Source organism: Arachis ipaensis, chromosome B9 (genome assembly GCF_059453495.1).
Source record: "Arachis ipaensis isolate K30076 ecotype BB chromosome B9, ASM5945349v1, whole genome shotgun sequence".
Classification (NCBI taxonomy): Eukaryota; Viridiplantae; Streptophyta; class Magnoliopsida; order Fabales; family Fabaceae; genus Arachis; species Arachis ipaensis.
In genome coordinates, this window is record NC_142444.1 from 1,711,164 (window position 1) to 1,734,530 (window position 23,367).

At 33.5% G+C, this 23,367-nt stretch overlaps 3 protein-coding genes across 15 annotated transcripts; all 3 read right to left on the bottom strand.

Annotated features, from left to right (window-relative positions):
• LOC107617727 (Leucine-rich repeat family protein) lies at nucleotides 1-8,548 on the bottom strand. Of its 12 annotated transcripts, none has more exons than XM_016319572.3 (16): nucleotides 8,161-8,548; nucleotides 7,174-7,472; nucleotides 6,969-7,097; nucleotides 6,673-6,880; nucleotides 6,302-6,448; nucleotides 5,617-5,691; nucleotides 5,028-5,099; nucleotides 4,493-4,564; nucleotides 4,039-4,110; nucleotides 3,822-3,893; nucleotides 3,317-3,388; nucleotides 3,027-3,098; nucleotides 2,237-2,380; nucleotides 1,645-1,716; nucleotides 969-1,115; nucleotides 1-483 (listed from the first exon to the last, which is right to left on the bottom strand). In XM_016319572.3, exons 2-16 carry the CDS (start codon nucleotides 7,366-7,368, stop codon nucleotides 299-301), a joined length of 1,734 nt encoding a protein of 577 aa, XP_016175058.1. In that variant the 5' UTR covers nucleotides 7,369-7,472; nucleotides 8,161-8,548; the 3' UTR covers nucleotides 1-298. The 12 variants fall into 12 exon arrangements, with proteins under 12 accessions (XP_016175058.1, XP_088355670.1, XP_088355669.1 ...); XM_088499544.1 differs by having other exon boundaries at nucleotides 7,174-7,348; nucleotides 8,161-8,349; XM_088499543.1 differs by having other exon boundaries at nucleotides 3,317-3,391; nucleotides 7,174-7,348; nucleotides 8,161-8,349.
• Nucleotides 8,549-9,722: 1,174 nt separating this feature from the next.
• Nucleotides 9,723-14,534, bottom strand: LOC107618882 (S-adenosyl-L-methionine-dependent methyltransferases superfamily protein). Of its 2 annotated transcripts, none has more exons than XM_088499548.1 (9): nucleotides 14,211-14,534; nucleotides 13,146-13,248; nucleotides 12,886-13,012; nucleotides 12,704-12,765; nucleotides 11,872-12,030; nucleotides 11,619-11,763; nucleotides 11,440-11,511; nucleotides 10,749-10,857; nucleotides 9,723-10,313 (listed from the first exon to the last, which is right to left on the bottom strand). In XM_088499548.1, the coding sequence occupies exons 2-9, from the start codon at nucleotides 13,237-13,239 to the stop codon at nucleotides 10,212-10,214; spliced, it is 870 nt and encodes a 289-aa protein (XP_088355674.1). In that variant the 5' UTR covers nucleotides 13,240-13,248; nucleotides 14,211-14,534; the 3' UTR covers nucleotides 9,723-10,211. The 2 variants fall into 2 exon arrangements, with proteins under 2 accessions (XP_088355674.1, XP_088355675.1); XM_088499549.1 differs by lacking the exon at nucleotides 14,211-14,534 and adding an exon at nucleotides 13,929-14,035.
• An 804-nt stretch (nucleotides 14,535-15,338) lies between these two features.
• On the bottom strand, nucleotides 15,339-19,987 carry LOC107617887 (pyrophosphate-energized vacuolar membrane proton pump). Its single transcript, XM_016319764.3, has 8 exons — nucleotides 19,408-19,987; nucleotides 17,988-18,562; nucleotides 17,470-17,849; nucleotides 17,166-17,252; nucleotides 16,740-17,070; nucleotides 16,095-16,505; nucleotides 15,926-15,985; nucleotides 15,339-15,810 (listed from the first exon to the last, which is right to left on the bottom strand). The coding sequence occupies exons 1-8, from the start codon at nucleotides 19,673-19,675 to the stop codon at nucleotides 15,604-15,606; spliced, it is 2,319 nt and encodes a 772-aa protein (XP_016175250.1). The 5' UTR covers nucleotides 19,676-19,987; the 3' UTR covers nucleotides 15,339-15,603.
• Between the last annotated feature and the right edge of the window lie 3,380 nt (nucleotides 19,988-23,367).

The window sequence follows — 23,367 nt, forward strand, 5'->3', positions numbered from 1 at the left end:
TTTCAACAACGCAAAGAGAATTCAATTATAAAGGTATCGTAGGTGTGCATAGAGACGATAGAGGATTATAAATCTATCCACACACCCCCCATCACCTTAACGCAACCCAGAATCATCGTTTTACATCATAATTCATAAATAACATATTCACAGAGCAGAGGCAATTCACACCTTTTCATGAAGCCCAATAAGCCTATACACGATTTGAGGTTGTCTTTCCATGTTCCTCCCTAATATGATGTTGGTACCATATTTACATATATACTAATATACAGATTAGAATTCCTCCCCGAACTACCTATTCTGGCCGGAAGCTGACCAGATTCGGGAGGTGTGTTGATCTTAGTTTCTTTATGTCATATGCTGTCACCTTGCAGGATTCCAATGTCAGAGACCTCAAGTTCTTCAGTGTTCTCAAATGCTGCAGACCAGAGTTGGTGATGCGAGAATTTGAAACATTCAAAGAGATTAATCGAGTAAGCCCTGAAATTTGAGTGCACAAACATTGAGCAACGAAATAATACCACCAGAGTCTGCATATTTCACAACACCTCAAAATACATCACGCTCAATTTTTATCTATCCAAGCCCACTTTATTATTATTATTATTATTGCTTGTTGTCTTCGTCTATTATAAAATTTATATTTCTATACAATTGGGGAAAAGGGATGATTTGGTACACAAATTTTGTTCCTAAAATGCCTTCCATAATGTAGAAACATATTTGTGCTATTTCTAAGATTCAAACCCGCAACCTCTTAATTATAATGCCAGGCATTTACCATCTTGTTTGTTAATATTACACACATTTAATAAAAAGAAAGGAGGTTAGTGCAATAGTGCATACTAATACACTTATTTTTTATTATTACTATTATTATTTCTTCATGCTAGTATTTACGCAAAGTGGAAAACAAAGGGGAAAAAATGCAGTCATGGGTTTCTGAAGGCAATGGCACTGCATACCTGAAATTGACTCCAGGCTTTTGTCCGTAAGGTTGCAGTTTTGTGATAAGTTTAGGCACATAAGACAAGAAAGCGCTCTAATATTTTTCACACCGGCATCAGTCAATCCTCCACCACATATCTCCAAGGACCTCAGGTTCTTAAATTCTGTAATATAATACAGTTGAGCAAAATGGTAAACTTCGAGTATAACCAAATGGAATCAAACAGAAGCAGCAAAAGATTTAATACTAGCATAGAAGTCTATACAATATATATTTGGGAACTAAAACTAAAATTGTTTATGGAGCTTGTCAGAAAGAAGGCATCCCAAATTTATAGTTATATCAGCCCAGAAGGTGCATCATCCTTTCCAAACTAGAAACGTGCGAGACGGAGGAAGAGAGTTCGAGCTCCACATCTAACTGATATCAAGTGATCTGATCAAACAGATGTCCTATAGGACATGCTCTCACAATTAAGATTTAAGATAAAAACATTTCCTACTTGAATTTCACAGAATCCAAGTTCATAAGTTCATGCAATTTAACTGTAACAATTAAAACTAGACTTGGTGAGAAACAAAGAAAACAATTACAGGACCATATATCAACTGAGAGTCATATTTCAACTTCCAGTCATGTGAAAACTAAAAATCCAGGGAACTTGAAACATATTTAAGTAACATTAGACATACTTCTCAGATAATTTGTTCCATAATCTGTGATTCGGGCACCGAATAAATCAAGGTCAGTAAGCCCAGTCAAACCTGCATCAGTAAAGTGAGAACTATGGATGCTGCAACATTAAGCTTAGAAGATCATGAAACAAAGTACTCTAAGGACTTGTTTGGACGATCTTCTCTAAAAAGATCTTTTTTGAAAGGAACTTCTGAAGTGAAAATTGTTTTATTTTGGATGTAGACTTTATCTTTTCAAAAATTTTTACATTAGGATGAATATTAAATGTTCTTATTTTACCCTTGAACATATTTTTTTCATATTATAGAAAATATCTTTTTCCAGAAAATGAAAATTATAACTTCTCAAAAACATATCTTTTTTTTTGTTTTACCTTTTTCTAGTGATTGTACTTGTATTAAAAATATTTTCCCACACATATAAAAAAAATTTAAAAAGATGTTTTTTTAATAATGGCTCCAAAACAAGCACTAAAGCTCAATGAGTGGGGAAAAAAAGTAATAGCAAATCAATTAGATAGAAGAGAATAGGAGTTTGCAGAAATAGAGTTATTCCTTTGAATTGTAGTACATCCATATCAACACATACTTGTAAGGGCTGCCAGTCCAGCATCAGTAATTTGGTGAGCATCCAAATTAAGTGACTTAAGAGATGTGAGTCCACACAGTTTCCTTAAACCACTATCACTAACCACAGTGAATGACAGATTTATTTTCTCCAGGCCAGACAATCCTAAGAGAAATTGAATATATAATGATATAATAAAAAACTGTTAAGAGTCTGCGGCAATGATAATCACAGAACATTGGGGGATAAAGGTTCCCCTCTAAAAAAGCAAAGCAAAAAACAAGATTCCTCTATAAAGCATAGCTTTCCATTATACATTATAGTATTTAACATGAAGGAGAGAGCTATTACAACTGCATTTCGCGTATAACTGTACAATATTGTGTAGAGTTTTCATATCAGATAACTTGTATTAATGTTGTAATTTACACGTACATTAGTATCAGCCATTGATTGCCAATTATTAGGTAATAATTACTTTGTTATACAAGAAAATCCCACATGCTGTAATACATATTTATCAACTGAAATAAAGTTCAGTTTTTCCTCAATTTCCCCCCTCCCAGTCATTAAAATGGAGAAAGGAAGGATGAAGCTAATTTTGTAAGGAGGAATACAATGAAAACACAATTACATATGTAGAGAATAGGTCCTACATGCCCTCAACAACTTGATATATGAGAAAAAAAATTTGTTAGTATCTCTGAAAACATGTTGAGATATCAAAACTGACATCATTACAAATACAAGCAGTTATTTCCACCAAAAAGCACACAAATAGAACAAGTAATAAGGAACTAGCATATCTAACCTGACAAATGGTGTAACCCAGTATCTCCAACTTCTGTATCAGACAATACCAAGCACTTCAGTTGCCTATGGCCTAAAAAGCATAGGCCAAAAAAGTCGGTCATATTTTCCCTTGGACAGTGGCATTTCCAATGACAAATCACATGTAAGGCATCATTCTTTGAGTTTATATTGGACACATTTATGCCACCGAGAGGAAAGGTGCAAGCTACTTATTTTTCACTTTTCCCAAAATTTGTTCGCAACATTTTTATTTTCATCCAGAAACAAACAAAATATTCAAGAACCTACCTGCCAAGTTGATCAACCCTTCATCACCAATCCTACATGAATCAAGGTTCAAGCTCTCCAACTTTGTCAATACTGCTAAGGAAAAAAAACTCCGTAATAAATCTTTTGAACTTTGATTGTAAATACTTCTATTTTCATTTATTTTCATTCCTATATTTTTGAAATCTAATTGATAATTTGGAAGTGTTGACTGCTGAGTTGGACTGCCACATACGATGACAACAATAACAATAAAACATTGTCCCAAGCAGTCAGTTACGTGGATCAAATGAATCGCCACTACATCCCGTCATAAATCATATACGAACTTAGCCTATTTATACTTGGATCTCGTGACATAAAATTTACAGGAAAAAAGAAGTAGTTCTGGACTATTGCGGGCATTGAACATTTCTCATTAAATTATTATATCGAATCATGGAATCACAGAAAGTTAGACCAAAAACCGTGTTTTCTGCAATGGGTTATGAGAGAGAGAGAGAGAGCAGGTCCATATTTTTCTCACCTTTCAAGTGTGCTAAACATGCATCAGTAATATCATTAAATCCCAAGTTGAGTACTTTCAAATTTTCCAGCCCTGCAAAAGTTAAAATAAAAAGTTTTCTACGGCTGCCTTGTCCACAATAATTCTTATGGTACAAGAAATTTGAAACAGATGAGCATATTTTAAAATATATAATTATCAAACAAAAATAGCAGATAGACAAGTCCCAACAGCTTACGTGAAAACTTTTCACAGCCGTCGTCGGTAATATTGCATCTATTAAGATTCAAGTTTGACAAGAGAGGAAGATCTGGCAAGAAACAACAAGGACATATTAATCTATAATATATACTAATAAACATGATGGAAAACATTTTACAGCAGCAGTACACTGACAAATCTGCATCTCTGAAGTTTTAATATAGAGCTGAGCTAACAGGAGGGTTTATTATTTGCTTGGAATGTGGGGTGCAGAAGTATCATTTTGGAGGGTGATGCAGAGTTTTCTAGAGAGAGAAGACAAGAATTCAACCATTCTCACAATGGCACCACTGCAGGATATCCTTAAATATGCTGGCTGGTTTATAGGTTTAGTAGTTGTATAGTTGTATTGTTTCTAGGGAATATAATAAAGCGGCCAATTTTCTAGATCGGCAATGTAATAAGCATAAAAGTATATCAAGCAATTAAACCTGCAAGAGAATCCAAGCATGCAGCTGTTACAAGGCACCCTTCCAAGTTTAGTAAGGAAAGCTTTTGCAATCCTGAAATGAACCAGGACATCATCGAAAATTAATGAAGCATAGATAATTATGAAATACTGAAACTCAAGAATTCTGTTCAAACTGGCAAGCTGAGATGCTAGTATTGTATATAGGTTTATATTTCACACTGCAACATGTCTACTGACTGACTAAAACAATATCAACTTCAGAAATTACAAGGACAAAAGGAAAAACAAAGAGACTTTTCCAAGAATGATTTATACAACTGAAGTCTACATCAAAGAAATGAAGCACAAGATTGCATATATAACTGAAATTTTTCCCCAGAAAAGACAAACTGATTAGTTGATAGCTGCATTCAGAATTATAACCATATATTCACATAAAAACAGAAAACAAAGAAAAATCCATGGAAGAAGATGAAAATGTTAGGTTGAACCTATAAAATAAAAAATCCTGATTGTTCTGAAACACCACAATAATACAAGGAAACAGGAAGTACCTTTTAGAAAGCTGATGCCAAAATTAGTGACTTTACTGCAAGAAATCTCAAGACTCTCCAAACACACCAACTCTGGAAGCAAATTGAATAAAATACATTGTTCTGTTAATCATTGAACCATGTGTTGACTAAGACAACAATGACTATACTTCTATATGTACACATCAAACTGACAATTATACAGTAGTTAAGCACAGTTGCAATGTGTTCTTTCTTAGAGAAATAAAAGTATTCACACACTTGAACTCATTAGCCTTCAGGAGCAAAGGTTTTGATATGGCATCATAGCCTCTTTGAAATTGGCAACTAGTTCAAAAAAGAAAAAAAGACCTTACAGCTAAACATCATTTGCCATAATGCATTGGAGCAATGTCATTGCTGGATGGAAATAAAATGAACCAGTACAATGCATCCCATTTTATCAGTATGAATAGACATCTTTTAATTTTATTAGAAAGCAGCTATCAATTATATAAAGTTTATAAACAATGTGTAATGGCAGAAACACGATGCACACTAACTGAAAATAGGAAGAATATGCTTAAAATTTTCAGCAACTGTAATCAAAGGGAAGCAAGCTGAAACAAACCTGATAGAGGCTTCATATCAGAATCGGTTATGCAATTGCACCATTTAATATTGAGTGATTGCAACTTGGTTAAACCTGAAAATTATCAACAAATCATTGGATTGGATTGGATTGAATGTCTCAAGGAAATCTATTTCTGTTTTCCATCCATGCTACATTAACACAACCAGCATAATAGAATTCCTTCATATTGTTATTCTCCTTCTACACAACTTGTGATTAACATGGACAATAGAGATTAGGCCATTTTTAAGGGTGACATTATTTATTTCACATAAAGTTTCTGAGTGTAATGAGTATATCAATTCCTGCTTCTGGAGAAGATCAATATTTCCTTATCTCAAACAACATATTTATCTTAGATATTCAATGTACTCAACAAATTTAAAAGGTGGACAGTGGCTTAAAAATCGTTACACTACTTGGCTGATCCATAAATTACATTCCACATCGTTGATGGAATTTTTGTCAATTAAAATTGAAATACGCAAACGATTGTTGTAGAAAACGACACAGCATCATGAAGGTACATTAGCACCTGTACAAATTAATTAAGTTTAACAGCTAGAATAGAAAATTCACACATCCTTTGAACACTAATAAAACAGGGGGTACTTGAAGAGAACCAAAGAAGACTGATCAGTAATGTTCTACTTTTTAGACAAATATTGGATTGATAACCAACCTTGAATGTGAACCAGGCCTCCATGAATCCCAGGACATCTCTCCAAGTCCAACTTGACTAAATTAACAAGACCAGACAAGATACTCATTCCTTGAGCAGATATTGAATCATTTCTTCTGAGGCTCAAACTTGTCAAGTTTGACAGACCTGGTATATAGTATAACAGTCGTCATAAACCTTCAGTTAGTGGCTGATGAATAAGCACTTAAATATTTGATAAACAACTTAAACGCCCAATGCAAACACAACACCAAAAACAAATGCCAGGTATCAGGGGACCAACAACCAAGTTCAAATATAGGAAATATGTGAATAACTGCCAATTATTGTGATTCCATAACAAAGACTCCATGAAGGAAAAGGAAGAATACCACTGATGCACTCCAGTCCATGATCCGAGATTTGATCACAGTAATTTAGATTTAAGGAAAGGAGATTTTCACAATATTTTAGGTAACTCAGCCCAAAATCAGTGACATCAGACCCAGAAAGATCCACGGAAAGTAATGATGAACCCTGTGATGAGATGACATCCATCCAAGAATCATTAACACCGGCATATTCACCCAAGTCAAGGTCCTGTAAAAAAAGCAGCATGATAACATTTTAGATCATAAGCGCACAAATATCTAGAAATCCAGAGGCAGAGTTAATTAAAAGTATATACCTGAAGCGCACAATCTCGAAAAGCTTCAAGGGAAACGCTGGTTAGGCGTTGGGAACAAACCAATTTATTAAAAATTTGCTGACTTATATCCCGAGGCAGCATAGAAAATGAATTATATCTGTCAATATCCTGTTGAAATAAAAATTGCTGTTGATTATATCAAAATTTAGTCCATCGGTGAAGGATACATTTTCTTGAACAATACCTCATTTATTTTCTTGATGCACAACTCCAACAGCGATGGACAATCTCCTTTCCGTAAATGGAAATCTACAGAAGGATAAGCGAACGAGGATGTCCACCATTTCAAACTCCCACTTTTGCAAAATCTTCGTGAAAGTCCTCTACATGGACTATCTTCAGAATCCCGCTCGGGCTTCCTAGAACACGCTCCCCCCATATCCAGGAAATATCTTGTAATCAATATTTGTCACAGAAATTGCACCAGAACACTAGTATATTCTAATCAATAACCAAAAATGAACGTATGCAATCAACGTCACCCTGTATAAAAGACACAGAGAGCGAAAGAGCACAGATGAAAAAGTTTTCAGTATACTTGATCATTCACACTGAAGCCATTAACAGCTTGAAAATTACAGCAACCGCATCATAATCAACATTTAACATCTTTCTCTTAAACTAATATCAACAATAAGTTAATAACAGCGCAATACATTTGTTTTTTTCAACCGCACGATGCTCCATATTCCAGAGATTCTCTTCGAACGGTTCCATTCACGTGAAAATACAGAATCTTAGGACACTAACGCTATAAATTACAGTAATATAATGAAGCAAAATTTTAAAATAATACTAACAATAATAACAGCGCGATTTTGTTTCCAATCGCAAGAGGCTCCGAGTTCCATCAACGATGAACACGAATATTTAGAGAAAAATAAATAAATGATCAAGCTGAATAATAACTAGCTAGATATGGTGATCTACGAAGTAAGAAGCCATGATCAAACAGCAGAGTCTCCATACTCCACAGACCACAGATTGTCTTCGAAATTTCCAGATGATAACTAACGAAACGTAAGAATAAAAAAAACACAAGTGAAAAGAAGTTTCTGGAAGCTGCGATGAAAATTTTGAAAACAAAAATGAAAGAAGGAAGCAGAATTTGGAGCGAAAACAAACGGAGCAGAGAATACGAAATGGTGAAAAAGCTAAGTAACAGTTTCACCTTGACATGATCGGCGATAAGCTCAAAACGACATCGTTTGAAGGCGCGCAGATCCTCTCTCCTGTTTTGAGAGAAAGAAGAAGAAACTGAGAAATTTTGGAGTGAGTGTAAAGGAAAGGGAGTTAAAAAAACAGAGAAAAAGAAAGAAGGAAGTGAGTGAGTGTTTCTGTGTGGGTGTGTTGGGTGGGTGAGAGAGGTGAGGGTGGGTGGGGAAGAGAGAAGTGCTACGTGGCTGGATACCGAAGCTGGATCCGAAGCAATGTAAGAAGGGCACGTGGCGAGTACGATGGGTTCGGAGAGCGAGGTGGATAAGAAAGGAGGGAAAAGAATAATAAAGAGAGAGCGAGAGAGGGATTTGTTTGTTGACTTTATCCGTTTGAAGAAGGCTGAGTGGGACCCGTTAGAGGGATGGCTTGTGAGCTTTGTGCACGCAATGACGCCACTCTTTTTGCGCCCCTGTTTCTTGCCTCTTTTTATTCTATACTACTAGTGGTACTGTGAAGATTAATTAGGCAATTCTTAAGACAGAGAATAAATTATTTTTTTTTTATATTATTGTATATACCTATTTAATATGTAGATTAAAATTTTATATAATTTATTGTATTTAAATAAAATTATAGCTAAAATTAGACTAATGACTATTAATTATTGCATCATATTTATTCATATTTCTACGAATAAATACGTAAAAAATGGATTCTCTCAATTTTTTTTTAACAATTGAGAGAGTAAAGTGTGATCTTTTATCATTAATTTTATAGGTAAAACCAAAAATAAATATAAAAAAGAAAGCAATGAAGGATTAAAGATCACACTTTACACCTTCAATTTTTTTTAACAATCGAGAGAATTCATTCCCGAATATATATTATTCATTTTTTTATTGTACGATATTTTAAAAGCGAAGGTAATAGGTACTATTATTTACTACTCGTATTTGGAATAATAATAAATTAATAATGCCACTTGTATATATTATATTATATTTTTTATAAGAAAATAATTATAGAAATGAATGGATTATTCTCACCTTTTTTTTGGTACAAATTATTCTCCACTTATTTGGTTAGAATGGTATGGTACTTGTTGCTTCTACTACTCAATTGCTTGTGACTTTGCACTATATATTAGTAATTGATCAGAAAATTGTACCATGCATCATGAATATCTAATCTAATTGTACTCACTAAAAACCACAATATTACATATATGCAGATGAAAAAGTAAGGCTACTTCAATCGCTGTTTAAAGTTCAGATGAGATTTTATCGGTACTTGAACAAATATCTTAAGAGTTTTTTCTCTCCTTTTTTGTGCTAATATATATTAATACGCCACTTGTTCAAAATAAATTACCAAAATAATAACTCGAGTCTACACATACATAAAATGATGAAAAATGTTAGAACATTATCAAAATTTTATTTTTTGTTATTATTTTTAGTCGTCAACTCAATTTCTTTAGTTTAATAATTCAACAATATACTTTAACCTACATTTTTAAATATTGATATCTAATTAATAGTAAAAAATAATAAATTTTGATGATTCTCTAACAGCTTTCTAAAATGAATTCCGTCCACACGACATTTCTTCTTTTCGTAACACAAACATGCCAAACGTCAATTCTGTTTCTATCTTCTTGGTAAAGAATTTAACATAAGTAAAAAAAGTTATATACAAATTCTCACCAAAATTGTGAATTGCAAGTGCCAACTATGACCGCATAAATTAAAGAACATATTCTAACAGAGTCACTCTTCTCTGAGTAGATGATGACTTATCACACTTGACATCGGCATCCATGCCTATAAGCAGCTCAGAAAGATCCATAAATTATTGGATAAGGGATTAAATTGCAATGTCTGAACTAATGAGAAAATCAATGGTTTCAACTTTCATGTGACATGGGTAGTTATGCATATAATTTTGCTTATTAAATATGAAACCACTAATTTTCTCATCAATGGTTCAGATGTATTTTACTTGTATTTTAGAAGATCAGGATTGTGAATTATTAGATACATGTGCGTAAAGGTCATGAAAATATCAGATTTTGACCCCTGAATGGACGGCAACCACTCCCCCTACTAGATTCTCATACTCTACTTTCTGGAACCCTGCATCAGCAATCATTGATGCAAATTTCTCCTGCAAATTCAACATAGAATAGGATAATTAGGATAATCCCCCATAAGCAAAATTTCTAGACATGAATATATCAGAGCAAATTCTGCACAATGCTTAGTATGATAATACATAAACATGCAAGCATAAGCAAATATTCAAAAATTGAAGATAAAGCTCCATGGTAGAAAAACAGATGATAATGCTGAGTTAAATAACTGGGAACGCAGCTTGCTAAAATTAAATCATATGTAACAAAGAAATGTGGAATATCATCTCATTGGTCTACGACCCATCTTCCTACTCAAAACCTGGTTCCCATCTTTTCCGAACACAAAATACAGGCTCACTGTATACTAAATCCAGCCATGTTGAGAAGAATTAAGAGATCCATTAGCAAGTGCAACTGATAAAGAAGTAAGAACATCAACAGCTACCAATATATGAAAGAATGAAAACCTGTGTAGGGAAACGCTGGATACTCTCAACTAAGTACTGATAAGATTCACGGTCACCAGCAACCATCTCTCCCATAGATGGAATAACGGAGAAAGAATATAAATCATACCTGCAAGAAGATGAATAGCAGAACATTGAAGATTTAATTCGCAAGGAAGGCATGCAAGGATTGTAAGTTTTCAGCTGGCTCATTATTTTCGTTTCTTTTCTTCCATCTTTCTTGGAAGACATCTCACCCACTCTGTAAATATATGTTATCTAGTTTCCTTCTACTTTCAAATACACTAGTTTCTTACCCAAAATTTGAAGTCTATAAGCAAGAGGAAATTATACAGTTCTATGTAAATATGGAATATGTATTCCATAGAGTGTATGCGTTGATTACATTCATTACTGAATAATTTTGTTCAACTTTATTTCTCAAATTTAGCATGCATTATATCAAGAGGAGCACTAGGGGGCCAACACTTTTGTTAAATTCTGGCCAGCACTTAACCATCAAAAGGAAATTGAATGATTCTACACCATTAGATGCAATCTCACACCATTAAAAACATCATTGATGGCTAAAAACCACAAAATCTGCTGGCCCCCTAGACTTTCTCTTGTATCAATATCTACTCTATCACCTTTTTCGGAAGGAAACAACCAGTATGCAGCATTCTTGCAAAACAGAGCAAATGATACTTACAATTCTTTAAATACAGGAATTCCCACATGGCTAAGTTCAAGGCAAAGGAACCTGCCTCCACGCTTCAGTACCCTGTCAAAAATGATCAACCCAGAAAGTGATAAACCATACATTTCCATCAGTAGCCATAAGCTGCGATGGCACACAAGTTACAACATCTTTAAAAAATGCAAGCCTACCTATGAGCTTCACTGAGAACTTTCTCTATGTGTGTGACATTCCGTATCCCAAATGCTATAGTGTAACCATCCATTGAATCATTTTGGAATCCCAAGCTTTCAGCATTTCCCTCCACCCATACAAGGGAACCGTCTTCAGTGAAACCTATTATTGTTAGCAGAAATTCACTTCACATAAATACAAGTATGCAGAACCAAAGTCCTTTATAAAAGTCAGAAATAACTAATGACATTGTAAGGCACTCTCATTTACCTTTCTGCAAGGCCCGCTGTTTGCCAACATTTAACATGTTAGGGTTAATATCACACACATATATCTTAGTTTCTGCCTCTAATATATCTTCAAAATCACGTTGAATTCCTCTTTGCTTAACTCTGTTTATCCTTTCTAAGATTCTGAAAGCAACATCCCCTGTAAAATCATGAAATCTTATCCTTGATATAAAGGATAATGAAGCATAGCAAAGATGATATGCAGCAGTAACAACACTTTATTCCTCTAAAATCCATACCAACAAGAATATTGCTTAGAGAAGCAAGCTTTATTTTAAATAAAAATACACATTGCATAATTATGTTCGTCATGGAAACTTCAAACAAACAATTGAACATGAAGCGCACACAGCTTACTTTTGAACAAAGTTAAAATGCCATGTATTGCCGTAATGAGTCTTTTGCAACATTAAAATTGTTCAAATAATGTATACTTTTTGACTACTATCAGCCAGCTAACAAACAATTCCTTCCTGTACACTTCGTAATTGGACATTCAACAAGAACACGAGTAAAATGCCCATTATGAATAAAAATTTAAGAGTATGCTGCAAACTAAAAACTGCTTTAGCTAAAAAAGAAATAGAAAGACAGATCAGCAAACTCGGAGCAGGTAGACTTCACTGTGACAAGTGCCTCATGAACTAAAACGTCTCTCCCTTAAATAAATGGACAAGTCTATGATATCTTCCAGGTACACAAGTATCTCACATGGGTTATCCCCTTCATGTCATATAAATTATAACAGATCCGAATTTACTTCATATTCATATGCTCAGAACAGAAACATTGTAGAAAGTAGAGTTATGAACCTGTGCCACCAGCCACATCAAGATGCTTCATTCCAGGAAAAGGATTGAGCTTTGAAACCAGTCTGAGATGTGAGTAGAAAACAAAGGATTTTATTCAATGTCAGATGCTAATAGCAACGGGATTCAGAATCTAAACTTTAGGAAACAATAATACAACCGAAAGGCAGCAATGAGAATGTAACCTGTCCTTCCACAACCGGTGCAACCCGGCACTCATGAGATCATTCATGAGGTCATAGTTAGAAGCAACGTTTGAGAAGACATTCCCAACCATTGCAGCCTTTTCTTCTTCTTTCACTTCCTTGAATCCTGAAAGTGAAACGTGACAAAGTATTAATTACAAATCGGTGTCATGAAAAAAGAAAAGGAAAAAGTCCAACTTTATTATTATAAAAGAATAAAAGACACTATTCTTTGCAGAGAACAAGAAGTGAAAACCAACCAAAACTGGTGGCATGCGAATGGAGGTGGGATGTGGAAGACAAGAGAGGAAACAACTTATTGCCCAACTTTCGAGTCACTGTTCGCAGAGCCATGGCTGCTCACTGCAAAAAGGAAATGAAACCAACAAAAAAAGATGGAATGCAAGTAGAATCAATATCGGATGCAAGGCTATGATAGATTCAAAACTAGCATGCTTGTGGTGATTTTTGTTTTGGAATGGTAGGCTAAGAAGGTGATTGACTCATGTGATGAACAACAACTACATCACTTGTTCAAATCAATTATCCACATTAGCACTCAATCTTTGATGGATCTTCTAAAGTGAATATCCTTGTAAAGTGAGGGTGCAACAAGTTAAACCTTTGGATCATTTGGTGGAATCCATACAAAATGGAAGTTATTGACCTAATTGCAGTACTTATATAGCAATTAGGTCAATAACTTCCATTTTGGAAGAAAAATTTGTCCACCAAACCCCTTCAAATTCCCATTGTATTTAGTAAATATACTTAAGAACAATACATAAATAAATAATAGATCCTCTTTATTTTATCTTCTCAATTCATGATTTTATTAACATGTTCTTCCTATTTTATTCATAGAGCCTTTCAATATGCTTGATATCTTCCATTTCCTACCCCTCACCACCACACTAACCCAATAGCACAATCAAACAACAAACTACAGCAATATAACACGATAAGATGCAATGTGATGAGAGTAATTTGTAAAGCCTGTTATGTTAGTTACTACTAATACACAATCACCGTAATATGCATACGTTATTGTACTCATTCTTGTTACAAATGAACTCAACAATATGTCTTGATACAATATCCCTACAGAACTTTTATCAAACACCTGGAGTTCATCATTTAAAACCCTGCGAAACATCATCTGAACACTGAATCCATAGCTCAAAAGCACAGAAGAATTTTTCAGCACTATCTTCTCCAACAAACAAAAAAACATAATTTAATAAATCAATCAAATAATCATCATAGTCGGACACCAGACCCATCCAAAGAAGTTTACATAAGAAAAGGGAAAGAAAAAATCACACCCAACGAAGTACCACCGTCGAACTCGCCGCACAGTCGCCGAAGCTCCTCCACTGGCTGACCCCACCGCTTGGTTGTTGTCGCAGCGTTTCTCCAGAAGGTAAGCAGAAAAGTGTGTCTGAGTTTTTTTTTTTTTTCGCCAATTTGTTTCAGTTATGCGTTTGGGGAGGTAAAAAGAAAAAAAAGTTGTGGATTCTTCAGACATAAGAGATCCCAAAAATAGAAAATCAGAAAATGAAAAAAAAAATAATAATAAGTTCACCTAAAAGAAAGAAAATGAAAAAAAAAAGTTCATGGATTTAAATTGAATTATCAAGTACATTCCCAACACGTATATTCAATTTTATATTATCATTTTAGAAAAAAAAATCAATTACCCGATATATATATATATTATCCAACTTTATCTTGTCATATTAATAAATATAAATTTAAATCGAATGCACATGGTTTTAAGAGTCTTATAAATACAGGAATTGATTAAGGAAGTGATTAGAAGTAGGGCCCTTAAAAGTATATTAACCTTTGGGGTAAACTAAAAGAAAAAACTGCTATATAGAACTGATATTATTAAAATAAAGGTGGTAATATCTATCTAAGTAAATTGTCATTTTGGTTAAAAAATTAGCTTTTTGCAAAATAAGCCCCAAAAGAAAAAATATCACTCTGGTTATCAAAGATGATTTCAATTTCGAAAAATACACTTATTTTTTATAAATAATAAACAAGTCATGTATTTGTGAGGAGTGTGTGGATCGGTATTAGTGTTTGAAACAAGAAGAAACAGAGAAATACATTGTTATTTGTTAAGAATTTTTTAAAATAATAATAAAACTAATAATTGCTATATATTATTTCATTGCTGATCTTGACTCAAGTGCAAATGTGCAATGGAAAAGGATACCGTTTGCAAACTGATACAATTAAACCTTTAAACGAGTAATACGGCATTGATGATTGATCTCTTTAAGCAAATGGAATCGAGTTGTTACATGCTCTTTGAACAAAAAATTTCGTCATTTTTTAATAGTAAATCTCTTGGTATAAAAGCATATGAAAACCCCTTTCCTAATATTCGAAGTTACTACGGGTCCTGAAATCAGATTACAAGAATGAAGAATCACACCGTCCAATCTATCTTTGAAATTGATAATAATGATATTTCCCAAAAACATTGGCATCTTCCAAAGCCGGAAAATTAATTGAAAATCCTTGTCGGCAAAATCTAGTTCTTGTGACAAATTTGGAATTCTCATAATCGAAGAAGCTACCTAAAGGTGGAAAGAAGCTATTGATTGGTACAAAATAAAAGGCAAAAAAGCGACTGAAAGCTCCGACAAAAAATAGGATTTAAAAGTAAAAGAAGCCTCTACTACCAGAGTGGCTCCCACTCATTCAAAAGAGCTTGAAAAGAAGGCCGCCATGGGTGGCAAAAAATGGAGCAAAGACGAGTGATTCCACGGCCATAAGCTTAATAAGGATATTGAGTGAAGGCCCAGAAGTGTCCTTCAAAGGGTCACCAATGGTGTCACCAATAACAGCTGCCTTGTGTGGATCAGATCCCTTTGGTCCCAAGGTCCTAGCATGCTCAGATGCACCGGCCTGAAATAAGAAATTGCCAGCGAATTTTATCATCCAATGAACAAACACAATGAAAATTCCATAATAGAAAAAAAAAAAAGCATTCTCAAAAAAGTTCCAGTTTAAAAATCTTTACCTCAATGTACTTCTTGGCATTATCCCAGGCACCACCAGTGTTTGATGCTGATATTGCAATCTGAAAAAACAATTCAAAAGAACAAAGATTCAGAAAACTTGACAGGAATGTTGGAACACAATACTTCCAACTGAACTTCACATAATGCAGTCTTAGTAACTGATATTACCTGCACACCAGAAACAAGAGCACCTGCAAGAACGCCTGAGAGAGTTTCCACACCAAAGAAGGTACCGACAATGAGTGGTGTAAGCATGACAAGGGCACCTGGAGGAATCATCTCCTTGATGGATGCATCAGTGGAAATCTTGACGCATGTGGCATAATCAGGCTTGGCGTGACCCTCCATGAGTCCTGGAATGGTGTTGAACTGCCTGCGAACTTCCTCAACCATCTTCAAAGCTGCACTTCCTACACTCTTCATGGTCATGGCAGAGAACCAGTAGGGGAGCATGGCGCCAACTAAGAGTCCAATAAAGACCTTGGGAGTCAAGACATCAACAGTTGAAATTCCTGCTCTGCTGACAAAGGCACCGAATAGGGCCAAAGATACCAGAGCAGCAGATCCAATGGCGAATCCCTAGTGATGGAAGAATAGAACACATAACTCAGGTGTAACTTTGGGTTGATAATCATGATGAAATGACCAGAGGATAAGAAGTAATCAATAACATTAGAATATTTTTTAACTCGTTCTTAATTAAGATAAAGGCTATAGATACTAATCTATATTTTAGCATAGATGTAACGCCATAGTCATTTGAACAAAAATATAGGCTGAATGTATGCAACCACTCTAAAAGCTTCAAATTACCTTGCCAATGGCAGCAGTTGTGTTGCCAGCAGCATCAAGTGCATCAGTTCTCTCGCGGATACGATGGCTCATTCCAGCCATTTCAGCAATGCCTCCAGCATTGTCACTGATAGGTCCATAGGCATCAATAGCCAATCCAGTAGCGATGGTACTAAGCATTCCAAGGGCAGCCACAGCAATTCCATACATTGCAGCAAAACTGAAACTTACGAAGATACTTATGGCAATGGCAAAAATAGGAATAATGACAGACTTGTATCCTAGCGCAAGGCCAAAGATGACATTGGTTGCAGCTCCAGTCCGGCAGGAATCAGCAACATCTTGTACAGGGCTGAAAGTCAATCACAAAAAGGAAGTTAAGGGCATTACACATCTATCTATAAATGAAATATAGTAAGGCACGTCAGAAACTCAGCATTCAGCTACCTGTAAGCATTGCTTGTATAATATTCCGTGACAAACCCTATAATAAGTCCAGCCCAGAGTCCTACGGCCACACATAGGAATAACTGCCTGAAAATGTCAACCATGTAAAAACAACTCTATTAAAAACGTTATCAACAATCCAAGATAACAAAAATAAATGAAATATGGGAATATAATCAAGAAACGGAGACACGAGGTTTTAATGGAATAATCTAAAGCAATACTATGTATATACAAAACCAGGCCAAGAAATTCAACAAACAATTTTTTCCCATAAAAAAACATTAAAACAAACTTAACGTACCAGCTCTTAACTTCTTTCTGAGCTCCAAAGTTGAAAATAGTGAAGGTCGATGGGAGAGCAAGCCAACTAATAATTGCAATTCCAACAGTCATGAGTGCTGTAGAAATGATAAGCTGCTTTTTCAATGCTGGTTCAATTTCCTTGACGGCTTTGATCTCAAAGAAATCAGTTGCAAAGAGAGTAGTAATCAAACAGATGAGAATGCCCACAGAGCTGACAAGTAGGGGATACAACATGGCAGTGAAGTCATGGTCGATTCCAAATGAGGAAATGGAAGCAACAACAAGGGCAGCACAAGATGATTCAGCATAGGAGCCAAAAAGATCAGAGCCCATCCCAGCAATATCTCCAACATTGTCACCAACATTGTCAGCAATCACCTGATAAGATCATGAAAATGGATCAATTGTTTCAGCAAATACAGGGAGGACTGATGAGATAACTACATTATTCTTCAATCAATTCTTCCTGTGAAGAAAATGGAAAAAGGAAGTAGAAAGGGGGGAAATGTGACTTACAGCAGGGTTTCTTGGATCATCCTCAGGGATATTTCTTTCAACTTTTCCTACAAGGTCAGCACCAACATCAGCAGCCTTGGTATAGATACCACCACCAACTCTCCCAAACAGAGCCATGGAAGATCCACCCAAGCCATAACCAGTTATAGCCTCAAAAAGACCTTCCCAATCATCACCATAATATATCTTAAAGACATTAATGGCAATGTAGAGCACCAAAAGACCATTTGCTGCAAGCAGAAAACCCATCACTGCACCAGACCTGAATGCAGTGATAAAAGCCTTCCCAACTCCCTTTCTTGCTTCCAAGGTTGTCCTGGCATTGGCATAGGTTGCAATTTTCATCCCAAGGTAACCAGAGAGAACCGAAGTCAAAGCACCGAGCAAGAATGATACAGTACTGAACAATGCAGTTGCAAGGGCTGGCTTGCAAATCTTAGTCTTGTCATATGTGCAAGCCTGGCTCTTGGTGCTGAAGCTTTCCACAGAACCCAGGAAAAGGAAGATCAGAACCGCAAAAGCAACCATGAAGATTCCCACATACTGATATTCAGTGAAAAGAAAGGATGTGGCACCTGCAAACAAATTCAGAGCTTGTAAGTACAAAGACCAAAATACCCATCCAAGTCCCAACACTAAATGTGTAAGCAAATCAGCAATGTGCCATATTAGTCTATCACATGCCATGCGGTGATTAGGTATCAGCATTCTAGATTAAGGAACCACCACAGTCAGGTTGATTATTTTAAAGCAAATTACTTTCTTCATCAAAATCATAATATTTATACAGGCAGCAGGATATATACCGATTTAGGATGCTTCCATCATTCTTGGAATCAGAACAATTTGTAATATGATAAAACCCCACAGTAAAATATCAACAGTACTAGATGGATTATTAATTAATTATTAATTTATTACAAAATAATAATAACAACAACTAAAAATAATAACCGCACTAACACTAGATAATAATAGGACGGATGTACTAATAATAGCAGATTAATAATAAGAAAAACAACGACTTCATATTAAACCATAAAGTGATAAAACACTAAGATATTTTGACAACAGCTATATTTCAGGCTTTCAGATAAACAGATAAAGCTAGATCTTTGTGTATCCACTATTCACGATAATATCTAGTAGTAGCATTCAATTCCAATAATTCGGGAACTTAATCTACACAGTCGTTAAGACCGCAAACGGCACAGAAACACGAACACTTTAAATCCAAACAAGCACTAACAAGCTTATCCTTTCGAAAGCATAACTATTTACTAACACAACTACTCAACCGAACAAATAAGAAAAACAAAAAACAAAACACAAAACGTTAGATTCAGCTCCAAAAACGACACGCCAGAAAAATAAACCGACGACACAACGAGATCTCAAGTAAGAAAAGCTCAGATCTCACCTTCGGAGATGGCGCTTTGAATGTCGGCACACTTGACCACGACGCTATGGTCGTTGATTCCTTCCTCCTCTTCGATCAGGTAATCTCCGTAACCGTTCTTCCCGTTGTTGTTGTTGTTGCTGTTACCACTCGAAGACGACGTTGCGTGCGGTGTGAGCTTCACCTTTGAAACGAGGAACCACTGCACCAGTGAGAACACGATCCCGACGACGGCGCATACCGGAATCACTATCTCCGTCGCGAGCTCCGACAGAATAGCCCCTCCCATTCTCGCCGGAAAAAACCTAACTCCGCCGGTTACCTCACCGGAAAAATGTAAAGCGGCGTTCGCCGGAACACAGAGAGAAATGGAGTGTAAGTCACGGAGAGAATGTGAGCTCGAGTGCGGCGAGGCTTGCGGTTTTATAGCGGGGGAGAGAATGATGGGGTACGTGAAAGTTACGAACGTTATGTTGTACCCTGTTTTGTGACCGTTGGATTTGGTGTCATTAGATTTGAAGTGATTTGAACGGTGGATGAGTGAGGAAATGGAATGAAATTAAGGCGGGAGAGAGGAAAATGATTTTGGAGAATGGAGAGTGTGTTACACACGGATATATGGTAGTTTTTTATATTATTTATTATTTTATTTATTTTGGTATGCTGCGGACATATGGTAGATTTACTTGGAGAGGTTATATAGTGTAACTCTGGTTACGTAGGTGATAATATTCATACAAAAATTTTATTTATATATTAAAATTAATCATTAAAATTAATTATTATATATTTTATATATTAATATAAATATTATTTAATTTATTTTTAATATATTAATAATTAACTTTAATGATTAATTTTAATATATACCTAATATAATTGATATTAATATATTTTTGTAAGCGAATATTTGATTCAATGTATTTAACTATTTATGGTTTTTTTGTTATAATAATCATTTACTAGCATTATTTGCTGTTGACCAATAAAAAAGGATAAATTTTATTTACAAAATATAAAATAAAATATTTATACTTCTTTGAAAGTACAAACATATCTTAAAAAAAATTAAAGAAACTTTAGTAAGCTAAATCTAAGTTGTTTGGATTTTTGCTTGGCATTTATAATTTACCCCAAAAAAATTATTATTATATTCTAAGTGACACAAAAATAATTGCTTGCAACGTAAACCCTATTAAATGAAAATATTTCAAGTTATACATGCCTAATTGCTTTTATGTATGATGGTTCTAGTTTTGTATATTAAAACTCCGTTAAAAAAAATTAGTCTCATAATGTTGTCTTATTAACTCAATTTTAACCATCTCTTATAGAGAATACATATAATTTCCAAAAAGAAAAAAAAAACAAATACGAAAATAAAAAACTATTGAAATTTCTTTCAGCTTAATGCTTAATTACTCTTATTAATTTAAAATTAAAAAATAATTTTTTATAAACAAAAGTTTGAGAGTCAGTAATTTTTAATTTATAGTAATCCGTACTTTTGGCTAGCAACTCAATATATTTAGTTTATTAGTCTAATTTTATATTTTTAACTAACACTTTTAAATATTAATAGTTAATTGTTGGATAAAAATAATAAATTTTACTAATTTGGTAGCATTTTTTTCATTTTCTTTTTTTTTTTTTGTATGCAACTTAGGTTGCATTTGATTTTAAAAATATGATAAAATAAAATACTAAAAATATAACACAAAAAATAAAAATATAAAAATTAGTATTTTTATATTTTATTTAATAATAAACTAAATATAAGAGAGAACAAACAAAAAAAATCTAATTTATCTTTATTTTTTTTTCACACAAAATTTAGAATTAAGAATATATTTTGATAGTAATAATAATAAAAAATAAAAAAAAAAAGTGTGTCTCCATTCAATATAGAAGTGATAATGAATATAATATGATAGGATTTAGACCTAATTCTAATCCTACTCGTGAATTTATTTTTTACTAAAATTCAATCTTACTCTATACTTATGTTTATAACATGTCAATTTTAATATTATCGTCCTTAATTTGGGGATATTCGACTCTATCTACGATTTCGCGAATCATAAAAAAAAATGTAATATCCAATAATTTGAGAAGATCTTGGAATTATAATTTAGTATGTATATATTATTAAATAAATTTAATTTTCTTATAAAAAATAAAAGTATCAAATTTTTAATTAAAGATCTTGATTTAGTGGTTAAATATTTTTTATATAAATACAAAATTTTTTATTTGATATTCATCTCAAATTAAATCAGATTAAGTAGGTACGAATAAAAGAGTAATTCAATGTATTATTTTTATATTCTTCGTGTGATAAAGAGGACACCATCGTATATCCTTATAAATAAACGCGGCAATCAAATTGGATCATCACCTTAAAGCTTTGGTATCATTAGTTTTCTTATTACTTACTCAAATAATTTAAACTAAGCAAAAATAAATATTAAGAAAGGGGCTATTATGCTTTATTTCGCTTAAGAAAAAAGTTAACAAGAATAACAACATATAACAATATATAAGAGTTATGACCAAAACATTTAAGAGAAATTATACTGTTTATATTTTTATAAATTTAATTTTTATTTTTAACTGTATTAAACTATAATCGCATATCATTAAAAAAAATGTATTATACCAATTTTTTGTAAAAAAAAATGAATATCATAAGACTCTATATATATTATGATTGTTGGCATAGAGGAATATTCCGTATGCGTTAGGTAATTGGTGGGACCGAGGGTGATTTTCCAGCATTGGATGGAAGTAGGGTGTCGGTGATGAGTATGATGGGAAGAATGAAGGGTGTGTGATTAGTGGCTCCGGTGGTCATGGGTGCAGAGGATTGTGATTGGTGAGCTGAGAATATCGTGGGAGCTGAGCTTTCAGATTCAGCAAGAAACGGCCTTAGGGACGCTGACGTAAGCTGTTTTGAATGGCGTGCAAAGCATCCTATCCGATAACACATCCCTTTTCTCTTTCTCTGTTTTTATTTTATTTTATTATATTTTGGATAATCCAACAAAAAAAATATTGTCTAGTTAGAAAATCACTAGTTTTTTTTTAGAATATGTTTTTCTTTTCTTACCAAAATTAGGGAGGTTTGAATCCGCGATCTCTTAGATAAATATAAAGAGATTATGTCATTTGAACTATAACTCATTGGCAGTTCTTTTAAAATATGTTAATAATAAAGATTTTTAAAATATGATAATAATAATAATAATAATAATAAAATTTATTATAAGTATTAGATGAGTTTTATATTTTACAAATTGGTGTATTTATTTAAAAAATGTTAAAATATCTGAATAGCTATTTAATTTCTTAAAAATGTTTAATCATTTATAAAATCCTCACAAAAAAATCACTTATAGTAGAATTATCAAATTTTAAAAATAAAATATCTTATTTTATGATTATGTTTGCAAAAAAAATTAAAATCCAATATCTAAAATTTTATTAAGAACGGCTGTATATCTAAAAATATTTTGAGAATATTTTTATTATTAATTTACACCTTATTTTGAAATAGAGTAGTTATATGTCACTTAATCTTTTTTTTTAATTTAATCTTCCTTTTTCAGATTTGTTTATTCTATTTAATTTTTTTTTTTATTTGTTCTCATGCTGCTAACCGATACCAAATATTTATAATCTAATATAGGAAATATAAGTCAAATATACAGTATTATCTTTAGAGGATTATTTTTTATTAAGATAAATATATGTTAGCGGTACTTTAGTTTGAATGGATAAAGTCAGAAAGGGTTGAAGTACAGTTGGTGTTACTGTATTTAATCATCAATTAATTAATTAATTACCTTTTCTTTATGATTTCACTCATTGCAAACCTCTCAAAGTCTCATCAAAGTCTAACTATGTTTGCATTTTCAAAAATTAATACTATTCCAATAATAAATTATAAGTACAGTTAAGTTTTTCTAATTGATTATGTTA

What these genes read in the sequence shown, in the direction of transcription:
- LOC107618882 (XM_088499548.1), bottom strand. Translation starts at nt 13,239, where the DNA reads ATGGCTCTGCGAACAGTGACTCGAAAGTTGGGCAATAAGTTGTTTCCT. An exon ending in TGATGTGGCTGGTGGCACAG is followed by an intron (nt 12,031 to 12,703) that starts GTTCATAACTCT and finishes ATGATTTTACAG; the next exon opens with GGGATGTTGCTTTCAGAATC. An exon ending in GTTCTCAGTGAAGCTCATAG is followed by an intron (nt 11,512 to 11,618) that starts GTAGGCTTGCAT and finishes CATTTTTGACAG; the next exon opens with GGTACTGAAGCGTGGAGGCA.
- LOC107617727 (XM_021112224.2), bottom strand. Translation starts at nt 7,368, where the DNA reads ATGGGGGGAGCGTGTTCTAGGAAGCCCGAGCGGGATTCTGAAGATAGT. An exon ending in TGGACTGGAGTGCATCAGTG is followed by an intron (nt 6,449 to 6,672) that starts GTATTCTTCCTT and finishes ACTATATACCAG; the next exon opens with GTCTGTCAAACTTGACAAGT. An exon ending in TGGCATCAGCTTTCTAAAAG is followed by an intron (nt 4,565 to 5,027) that starts GTACTTCCTGTT and finishes GGTTCATTTCAG; the next exon opens with GATTGCAAAAGCTTTCCTTA.
- LOC107617887 (XM_016319764.3), bottom strand. Translation starts at nt 19,675, where the DNA reads ATGGGAGGGGCTATTCTGTCGGAGCTCGCGACGGAGATAGTGATTCCG. An exon ending in TCAAAGCGCCATCTCCGAAG is followed by an intron (nt 18,563 to 19,407) that starts GTGAGATCTGAG and finishes ATTTGTTTGCAG; the next exon opens with GTGCCACATCCTTTCTTTTC. An exon ending in CTCTTGTTTCTGGTGTGCAG is followed by an intron (nt 15,986 to 16,094) that starts GTAATATCAGTT and finishes TTGTTTTTTCAG; the next exon opens with ATTGCAATATCAGCATCAAA.